Source organism: Amphiprion ocellaris, chromosome 21 (assembly GCF_022539595.1).
Source record: "Amphiprion ocellaris isolate individual 3 ecotype Okinawa chromosome 21, ASM2253959v1, whole genome shotgun sequence".
In the NCBI taxonomy this organism is placed as follows: domain Eukaryota; kingdom Metazoa; phylum Chordata; class Actinopteri; family Pomacentridae; genus Amphiprion; species Amphiprion ocellaris.
The window spans coordinates 6,367,305-6,378,561 of NC_072786.1; the positions used below are offsets into that span (position 1 = coordinate 6,367,305).

Genomic DNA, 11,257 nt, shown 5'->3' on the forward strand with positions numbered 1-11,257 from the left:
CGCGCCAGACCAGTAAAATCACAGCATAACAACCTATGAATAACGACAACTCCACATTTTTCCTTTGTTTTAGTGCAAAAAAGTACATTCTGAAAATGTTCACGTTTAATGAACTATCTTTCTACAAAACATCATGAAGAACCTGAAATTTCTGAAGAAAAGTAAGTTCAATTTCAGCAATATTACACCTCAGTTTATCATTTACACATTACAACGTAGAGATCACAGTGTGTCTAAAAGCACAAAACATTTAGTCACAGGTATCTGGAACTGAATGATATACTATTTTACTTTTAAATAAGACAAAAAAACAACAAAAACAAGACAAAATATTACAACCTGACACAAACGACAAAAGCGAGAAACAAAATGACCAAAATGAGACAAACGACATGAAACAAAACAAAAAAGTTTGACAAAAAAGTTACAAAGTGACAGAAAATGGACACGAGACAAAAAACAATGAATGAAGCAAAACACAAAATGACAAAAAGGAGACAAAAACATGAGTGAGACAAAAAGGAAACACAAAACAACAAAATGTGAGACAAACGATAAAAGTCAGACAAAAAAACGACAAGTAAGACAAAATATTAGAAAAATGAGACACAAAATGACAAAAGAACAATGAACAATCTAGTATTTTACTTTAAGATCAAAACAACTTGTCATGGTCTGGAAATTATTTTAAATTTCTAGCTTTACAAATTTACAATCTGCAGTTAATGTCTTCTCTGTAATTTTTACATTTTACAAAGTCGTCCCATGGGCCGGATTGGACCCTCTGGCGGTGCGGTTTTGGTCCGCTGGCCGCATGTTTGACACCCCTGTTCTAGAGCAAAGGAACAGGCTTGTAAGCAAAGCTGAAAGGTGACTCATACAGGCCTCTCACAGCAGAATTTTAATGACTGATGTGGACATGTTTTCATGCTAAACGTGATCTTCGATTCTAATTATTGATTCCTGAAAGCATCATTAAGACTTTAAAGGTCCATTATGGCTGCAGTGTTCACAATATCACAAACAGGAGCCCTTTCTTTGATTGTAGGATTAGTAAATTTACTGTACTGTGGAAGCAACAGAGTACATTTTGCACCAGTAACACACAGGAGTGGATAAATGTTGTCAACTAACCCTGAGGTCTCAGTTTCATTGGTTGTTTTATTGGAAGAAATGAGTAACCTTTACAAGAGTTTCTGGTGTCAACACTGTGATCAAATAAAACCATTTCCAATCTCCTCACCATTTCTCCCGTGGCATTTTCATGAACAGATAAACATCAGAAATAAACAGACAAAAGTAACAAGAGGACAACTCACATCTCCAGCAAATGTGATGAAGTACGGTTTGGGGAGGTATATGCTGAAGTTGTTGTACAGCTCCTGTTCAAACATCATCTTACCGTCCTGTGGAGAAACAGAAGAACATAAACCGCACAGTTTAGCACGAGGTCTTTATGAATACTACATTATGGTAAATCATCGTTCATTCAGGAGACAGTTGTGCCGTTTATTGTAGTGATAAACCAATAAGATGCAATCATGCAGTATTGCTTCCTGCTTTCTGTTCACCTACCCTGATGTCGAAGACCCTGATGTAGTAGGATCGTTGGGGGTTGTCTTTGACCAGACAGGCCACACCGCAGCATCTCTTGTTCCAGCTGGAGTTCCTATCTGCTGTGAACACCTGGACCACTGCTGACGACAATGTCTGGAGGGAGGGAGGGGGAGAATCAATACAAAGCCTGTGTCTCAAGGATTTAAAAGCTCCATGACATGAAGAGAAGACAATAAAACATACAATAAAGATTGAGAACATGATGAGATTTTATCTATGAGACTAGTAAACTTGACAGTTTAACAAGTCTGACTGACAGATAGCAATGCAGGCTTCTAGGTTCCTGTGAGTAAGTGGACTTTAAATCCGTAAAGTCAATGTTTGCAAAACTCAAGACCTCTGAGCTGCAATGTTTGAGATACAGCAGCAGGTCAGGGTTTAGGGTGAAAGGTGATGAAATGTTGGACTGGGATCCTGCAATCTCCAAAACTCTACAAAAACTCTTCAGTCAGAGGGGTGATGACGGGTTGTTTCCAGCTCCGTTGCCGACCAAAAGACTGTGCAAGCTGTCACCACATCCCACAGCTGAACCTCAAATATCACCCAGCTTAGCTTTCTGTCATCAATGTGTGAGAGGCAAACTGTATCCTTATCATGCACCGAACAACCTTCCTGGCGTGACACACAGTAGCTGCAGTAACATGCTGCGAGCTTCCCAGTGGCTACCACAGAGACATGCAAAGGATAAGGAGAAAGCTGAGATCAGTTAAATCACAGTTTTGCAGCACAGTTGCAAAAGCATGTCGACCAAGAGCACAAAACCAGATGTTGTTGAACAAGAATGACTAAGTCAACGGCTTTCTTGATCTGAATCCCAAAGAAAATCTGCAGAATAAGTTAGAAATTGGTATTCGCCTATGTTCACCAACTGAGAGTCTGTCTTTTTCATTATGCAGAGCTGAATTCACAAGAAAGAACCCGTTTTAAATCTACCTGAGACAGACTTAGTAGCAAACACCAAAAATGCTTATGTTGAATTCTGATTATCCATAGCACATAAACTCATATAGCAGATTTTTAGCTTTTTGAAACATTTGTCTTTGCTAAATAGAAATACAGATCTGATGTGCAGTATGAAAACACAACCACAGTGACAGCAGCTCTGCAGAGGTCAAGTCATTTGCCCTGGAGTCGTTCAATGCCAAATGCCTAACAAGCAGCCAGTCATACGCAACATGACTCCGATAAGAGACAAATCTTCACCGAATCACAGCCATGCTATCAAGGCTGCTAAAATGAAATGAACATGAGTCTAAACTGATTATATTTGCGTACTGTTTTACTGCAGGAACACAGAATCTGATTGAAGAGGCCTGTCTTACCTTGCAAACGAAGCAAAGCACTGACAATGGAGGCGAATTGCAATAATTTCAGCATCTCCTAAAGCCAAAAATCCCCCAAGGACTCAGGCTATATTAAGGTTTAGCCCACACATGCGTTCCTTAATGACAACACAAGACATCTCAGCACTCTTACTTAAACGATATTTGCCATGCTGCCCACCGGAGCGCACACAAAGTGACTCAAAGACAAAAACACAAACAGAGAGACGGAAATAAAACTATGTCTTGAGCTACCGTCATCACTTTTAATCACATTGCTGGTGAAATACATTTACACGACTGTTTTCTTGCTAATGAAGCAGCGAGGTTAAAGGTACAGGAAGACAATATCCGTCAGTTACAGGTACACACATGCTAAAAACACACCTGTACCACACACACAGACATGATCATAGGACAATATTAGACTCCTGCAGTTTTTACAGGTAACTGCAGGGATTTTCTCACACTGAGGGGTCCAAGCCATTAAGAAACACATGAAAGCAGGAGCATGACGAAGGGAAATGCCTGGTGGTGCTTTTTGGGCCTTTTTAACTCAGTTCCAGGAATCACTGCATACTTTGTTCTTTGTAATTTAGTGCAAATGTGTACATTTCAGGGAGTATAAAGAGGAAGAATAAAAATTCAACCACCTCATGGGTTCCAGGGTAGTTTTCTGGTTATTTGTCAGGCGTTTACACTTCTTTTTTCTTCGCTTGTTTTTAGATATGCCATCAGACATCAGCTACAGCGCAGAATCAATAACATCAGGAGACATTCTTGTCCCCAGCCCTAATATTGATACTAGCAACAAACAGGGCTTGCTTCAAGTAAGAATAAATACTACACAGAACTTTTCCATTCTCAGGGCTCGTGTGTTCATTATAGTTCAAGACAACAGACTCCAACATCAGAATTTGTATAATATCTGAACATGATACTTCAGAAATTTCTTGGTGAAGGATGTAGGACCAAGGAAGCAAAAGCGAAAATACAATCATACAGTTAAATGTAAAGGTAATTCCTTCTGTCTGATTGTTAAAAACTGACCCCCCTGGGGAAGTTTTAAACACGAACACTGCATCTTCTTTTGGGTCATTAAGACCATTAAGACATTGCATATGTATATCTTTTATAGACTTGCTTTTATGTGAAGTTTACTTTTAGTTTTTCTTAGTTTTAGTGTTCTATTTTGTATTATGTCCTGTTTATTTTATACGTTCTCTCTTGTTTTATTTTATTTTTAGCTGCCTGGTTCTTTGGCTTGATATCGCATCTCTAATTTTTCACTTCTCTGACTTTTTGATTTTTAATTTCTAAATTTAACCCTCAATCTTAATCTTTAATTTTTAAAACTGCCTAGTTCCTTTGTTTGTTATGATTGCTAACCTAGCTAATTATTCATTTATGATCATTTTCACTATTTATTTTAATTGACTGCTCTGACTTGTCTGCTATATCTTGTTTGACTGTCCGTGTTGCATGTTTCAGAGCTCTTTGTGAACACGGTTCTTAAGTTCTGCTATAAATAAAGTTGTTATTATTATTATGTTGTATCAAGTCTTCATAGGTTAAGAAGGAGGTTATGATTTATTCTGATCTGACAGAATTGATAACAATCATTCGCCTTTCATAAGCATGACTATCCAAAATTCAGAACATAAGCATGAATGTCTTCACTAAACGGATTACACAGAACTAAGGGTACAGCTGAGAGGCCAGCAGCTAACGTAGCCACACTGTATGACTAACATTAAAAGGTGCACAATGCAGCCTTAAATGGGAAAACAGAAAAAAAAACACATTAAAATATGTCCTCAAAGAGGCAATCTGTCCTTCAGCGCTGCTTGTGCAAGATATTTTTATTCAAACTTATATAAACATTGATTTCCTTGGCAGCAATGCAGCTCTTGATTGTTTGGATATAGATCAGAAATACCCAAGACCAGAAGAATAATACGAATTCTGCCTTCACGATGCTGAAACGGCATCTCGGCTCTGAGGCCCTACGGTTTCATCTGCCCATGGAGCTCTGATTCTTCCTGACAGGGCCAAAGGCTGCAGGAAATGGAGTTGTGTCTATGGCGTCATCAAAGGCCGACAACAAACGCTCACACACTGCCTCGCTCTCTCATGGACAAATTCTCTCTCTCTCTCTTGTGTACTTGTTCCAAAACACACACAGTTCCTACATTTGTCCTGACCTGAGATATGATGATGATGATGATGATGCAATCAGCTGTCCGGCTCAAAGTCTGCACAGTCAGAAGAACTGTTTATATTTTCCTCTCACAGAGAACCAAGAGACGCTCATATATTCAAAGCACACTCGAGCAGGAGACCACAAAATGAAACGTTTCCATGTGTAGTAATCTCACACTGCAAAATTTAGGTGACATTTTCCAAATTCCCTGAAAGTAACTGGTGGCAGGTATAAAGCACTAGTTTTGAAGGCAGAAAAATCACAAATATGATCCTAACTAAGCTAGAAAAGCAGACAGAATAAACAGGAAAGATGCAGAGATGCAGTGATGAGCAAAGTGAAAAAGAATACATGTGTTTTACAATGAAGAAAACTTCAAATCACCCTGTTTATTATATATTAAAACACTTTTATGTAAAGGGTGCTAGGTGTCTGAAGTCATATTTTAGTAAGTTAAGTTGAGATCATCTATTAAATGAGTACATCAATAGTTTGATGTGAGAAATACTAGACAGAAAGAGCAACTCAAATACTCCTGCAACTGACTCTTCAACTGTGATGAAAATGTTTTTGGAGTGAAGAGGGTTGCAATTTCTATCTTCCTTTCATGTGAAATTTTTTTGAAGCCGAGTTGACATTGCTGACATCTCTTAAAAGAGCACCGAGTCCCAAGAAGGTGGAGTTTTTCCTCTAACAAAGAAGCGGGACATTGAGATGCTGCTCAGCTGTTTCATTTTTGCTGTTACAAAATCAAATTATTGCTGACAGCATAATTTGAATGTCCATTTCATCTTGGCAGAGAGGCAGAGGAGGGAAAAAAGAGGGAGAAAAAGAGGAAGTATGATTGAAGAATGGAGGGGATTCGGTACAATAAGAAAAAAGTGAAGGAAGAGATGCAAAACAGGCTTGAAGAAGAAGAAGAAATATGAATGACAGAAGAGGAAAAAAGAAGGCATTAAAGAGGTGAGAAGGAATGAGAGGAAATGAGAAAAGGGGATAAGTGGAGGAAAAGAGGAGTAGTGTTCCGCTTCTCCAGCACAAATCACCAGAGGAGGCCGACCACGGGACTTCCTGTAGGACAGGACTGCTGATCAGGCAGTCTGTGCACACACACACAGACACACAGTGTGAACTGGACGCCTTCCACCTTTTGCCAAGTCAGACAGTGCTGCCAATGGTGAAAAACAGCACAAGGAATACCAATGAGTAAAACCAATGAGTAAGACCACTGTCTACGTACCTGTATGTGTCTCATTTCCCTATGAATTTGAATAGCAGTGAGATTTTGGCATGCAAGTATCCCAAATTATTACTAAAACATATGTATGATGTCCACTGTTTCTCTTGCAAAATGAAGCTAATACCGGCCACTGTATTTCTCAGTAGGTTTTCACATACGAGTAATTTGACAAGTAGAGAATTCTGATGTGCAAAAAGCTGCATGTTCATGTAACGCATTGAGTCACGTTCAGTCAAATGCTTTATTATTATTGTAATTCTTTTTATATTTCTATCCACCTACTTTTTTTTTTTTTAACTTAGTACAGTGATTTTTATGCACGTGTCTATACTTTTAACATGTACAGGGGTCCTCCACTTATATCTGAGTTCCATTCCTACAGATTGATGTAAGTTCATTTTCAACGTAAGTCGGAACTCCGGAGAAAATGTAAACAAAGCCGTTTTGTGCATCGCGATATTGATCAGTTCTTCATAAGTCATGAATAACAATGATTTTCATGCACATATGAGTCATTTTACAAGAAGACAAGAGAATATGTTGCACTGTTTTTACAATTTGATGTAATCTTGCCAGTGTTCATCAGTGTTTCGCCCTGTTCTGAGCGTTTTATTAAATCTAATTTCACTTCCATGGTGTGTTTCCCTTAAGGCAGAATTATCGATTTACTTTGATTTTGAAAAAGCCTTTATTCTATAATTGACAGTTGTCACTTCCTGTCCACCAGTTTGATGTGTAGCTTTACACATGTACCTACTTTTGTGGATGCACGGCTCTCTACTTTGTAAACGCCACAGAGGCAACGTCGTAAGTAATTAACTTCATTTTGGACTTACTGGTTAAGTTAAAAGGATTTATTTACATGTATTTATGTTGCTTTAATTCTGTTTTTGTTGCAGTTTTCACTCTATAATGTGTATCAAGATCCACAGTAAAGAAGTCAAGTTTGCGAAAACTCACAATGCATTTTGCAAGCAGGAGTTTAACTAGTTGGATAGCTGCAGCTTTTACATTGCAGTGAAGATGGCACCCATGGAGATGTGAAAGACGGCTTTTGTTTTCTTCGAAGCATCAGAAGAGTCTGACTTACGCTTGGGAACCATAATGAAGGGCAAAAAGTTAGCCAATGTAGCACAATCCAAGGTGGCGTACAACCGGTGAATGTAAATAAAGTCGTCTTATAGTGCTGCAGATGACGTATTCATCCACTCTGCTTGCCAACTAGTTCCACGTAACCACTTCCAACATAACAAAGAAACGCCATAGGTCAAGGATGTGGTAGACCGAGGACCCCCTGTATTACAGTGCTACCTATCATATGTAAGCTCATTGCAAGTTATGTGTGGTTTGCATGTGTCATGTGTCACACATAAATTGTTGCTGTGACACTGCAGTATCTCTTAGGCAATCAATTAAATGCTCTATCCATCCATCCATCCATCCATCGGGACAGTCAACAGAAATGGTCAACAAAGGTTTTCACAGCATTTTACAAAACATGCTGCATGGACAATCTTATTCTGTTATTAGGGCAACATCTCCAGGGCAACTCATGAAGCAATGCTGGGCAAAGAAGCTGCCCAAGCCTTGCCCTGAAAACAAAGGCAGACAAGATGCTTTCAAAGAACTAGCTAGTATACAAATAGGCCTGTAACACCTACAATAAATCCAGCAGCTAAGAGCTATCTGTGCAAGAAAGACAACAGTGCAATGAACTAAAATAAAGGTGACTCTGTGATTCTTACATTTTCTGCATAATAAGTATGTTACGTAACCTGCAATCACTCAGTCAGCCACTACATCACTGGTACGCATTCTAATTAGACTGGTTGGGGAGGCACACAATGTCTGTCTCTTCCAGTCCCCCCCAGTCTATCACACACACTCACACACTGTTTCTCTGCATGAAAAGACGTGTACAAACACACAAGAGCGTAGGACTGCGAGGAATGTTCCTGATTCCACGTCTCTTGTCACATGCTGCGTGATACCAATGCGAGAATGCCAGAGGAGCGCTGTCACTGGATTTTAAGCAGGTTACATAGCTGCGAGGACACACCTTAGAAACCTGTGTGTTCACGTACAAGGAGGAGGCGGGACATCCCACCACGTGAACTCGTCCGGGCCGTGTCATGGGACAGGAAGTGTGGCCTTTTCCAAGCAAACATGCACACACAGGCACCTTGAATGCCAAGAACCTGGGCTGGTCCACTGCAGCGAGTTGAGCTCCGTGGGCACAAAGAGGAAGAGACACTTCTCTGTCGCTCAGGCAAAACCACCTTTACTTCACGCAGTTACAGCAAACAATGATTGCTATGGGGAAGTAGCATTGAAAACAGGCAACCAGAACATCACTATGAAAGTGCAATGTTGTACCATCACGTCATCTTTCACAATGACTAGAGTGAATCTGACAACGAAATCAGAGCAACCTTAAATTACTCTGAAACCTCAACTTTACAACCAGTCTTATCTGCAAATGCAATCAATACCAGGTGACACTGTGGCATTCTTTCCAGCTGATATCACTGGGTGGCTTCAGGGCAGAGCTGCTCTACCACGATGGTGACAGGAATTAAACAATTTACAAAATCATACAAGAAAAAAAATCACAATCTCCCACCCTGCGTCTCATCTTCTGCTGAGCCGCAACACGCTTGTTGAGGAAATAAACAGGTTGGAGCCCCGTCATCCCAGTTTTACAGCGAAAGACTTGCAAGTGCATTGCTGCCTTCAAGGTAGGTGGTGGTGACGACATTCATGGGCCATGGCGAGACAAAGGGTCACGATCGCTCAAAACACTCCAGAGGCGATGTGTGAGCATTGCTACATTAAGTCAATAAACTATTTACTTTTCAGCCAAATGCCCAGTTTCACTTGATAAAGCGATTAAAATATGGGTGTGTAACTACCGAACATTAACTAAATGTTCGCACAGTACAAATTTAATACTGTCTGGTAGGCCAGCATGTACTGATCCGAGTTCAGTACTGTTAGTTTCAACTAGCGCTGGACAATTAATTAATTAATTATAATGCAATTAGCAAGCTGCAAAGGCTGAAATGTAGGGTATATTTAAACTGTTGTCAATGGTTTTAGTGTGACAGTCTTGTTGTTGATGATATCTGAGCTGCACAAACTACATGTGCAGCATGAAGTAAGGCTTTTTTTGTTGCTTGATGCAGTGGTGAAACATGATTTACTAGTTTTGAAAGCAACTTTATATACAAAATACAACGACTGACGATGTGCACGCTCCACATGTACGCAAAAAAATGAGCAAGGAACTGGAGACAAACACTGAAAAGGAATATTTGGCTGCAAAAAAGAATTGCAATGGAAATATTTTGGCTACAGAAATGATGATGATGGCTGATGTTGACCAAAAACAGGTTCTATGCCGGCAGTGTCTTGCAAATGTTGCCACTACACGATGTCACACAGTAGTTATATATTGGTTTTACCATTTAAACCGGCATCACAGAGTTATGCAAGTCATCTGCTGGAAATTCTTATATTACAGATAATGTTGTGCAGCCTTAATATCTGTTGTGATAATTATATAGCATACCAAATTGCAAAATTTGTCATAAAAAGCAGGGTTTTCCCCCAAATCCTTCAAGATTACAGTTATTCTGATGTACCAAACTGAGAATAAAGGGATTGAAAGTCTGCTCTGTCAGATCATATGGCCCAGAAATCAAACATGCAGGATTGAAGGTAACATGAGACTAAGCTCTGCTGTGGAAAAACGAAGATGCAGCTGCAGATTTGCCCCTTAAGATGCCACAATAATCTGCTGGGTAGGGGGGGCTACAGCCGAAACTCAATGCATAAGGAGGGCATAAATATGAGTCAGCTGAATGTTAAACGTCTTACGTAATGTCCGATTATCTCATGATATTGAATCGTGACATTGCACCGGTGATTTTGACTGCAGTCGCTCCGGTACAGGAGGCTACTCCCACCGCTGTCTGGCCAGGTTTAGTGACTGGTAGGACTTTCAGCCAAGTCTGCTCGGCACATTCTTGTCGGTGGACACACTTCCCGAAAACAAATCAAGGTTTAGCTAGCTTATGTAATGCCAGTGTAAGAAGAAGAAAAAAATCACTCCTTTGCCCCGCTTTTCCTGCTGATGGATTTAGCAGCTCTGAACTCTGCCAGCGTCAGGCTGGCTGCTGTTAGTCTGGAGGATTTCAGGTGTGTCAAGCTGTTAAGTTAAGGTCAGGCCTCCCTCGGGCTGGAGCGAAACTTGCCCAAATGTCTGTCTAACACCCCCACCTCGGCTATCAAAACAAACCTTTAAGTTATAAGTGTTTCCCAAATCACAAAAACTGCAGGCCACAGACGAAACCGTTACACCTCTCGGCTAGCTTAATGCGCTTGACAGGCAAGTTAGCCGCATTAGCTTACTTCTTAGCCCGCTATCACACAACAATTTACTGGGGAGAAAACTTACGATGCATTTCCTGCCAAGGTGGTTGAAAAGGGCTTCATTTTCCTGCGGTGTCAGTAGTATCGAACCGACGTTAGCCTGCCGCCGCTGTGGCGGGTGTCCGCTCATTATTGGTGGTCAGTTTATAAAGTATGCACCGACTCTAACTCGCTACGTGAGATCCAAAAAGATACATAAACAATCCCTCGGTCATCCGTGGCCTGCCTCCGACCCCTCACACCGGCCGCTTTTATCCCGGGGGGCTCCGCGACGCTGGGCTGCCGTGAAAATGTTCGCCGTTTGGGAATGTAGTGCGACGTCCCGCTCCTCCTCGAAATAAGGTCAAAATTAGAGCAGCTGAGCGAAGACGGAAAACGGTAAAAACTTTCCTGGGAAGTCCGGCCGCCAGAGAGCCCCCAGCCAGTTCCATCCAACATGGC

The 11,257-nt window shown here is 40.7% G+C and overlaps 1 protein-coding gene across 4 annotated transcripts in view; it reads right to left on the reverse strand.

Moving 5' to 3' along the window:
- The window catches only part of waslb (WASP like actin nucleation promoting factor b), a 32,405-nt gene extending 21,148 nt beyond the window's left edge, over positions 1-11,257 (reverse strand). For 2 of the 4 annotated variants that reach the window (XM_023290250.3, XM_035957244.2), the window contains exons 1-3: positions 10,842-11,256; positions 1,576-1,710; positions 1,320-1,406 (exon numbers count right to left, since the gene is read on the reverse strand). In XM_023290250.3, the coding sequence (XP_023146018.2) occupies positions 1,320-1,406; positions 1,576-1,710; positions 10,842-10,946 (327 nt within the window). In that variant the 5' untranslated portion in view covers positions 10,947-11,256. Of the gene's footprint in view, positions 1-1,319; positions 1,407-1,575; positions 1,711-10,841 lie in introns of all 4 variants that reach the window. The other 2 variants (XM_035957245.2, XM_023290249.3) reach the window with 2 other exon arrangements.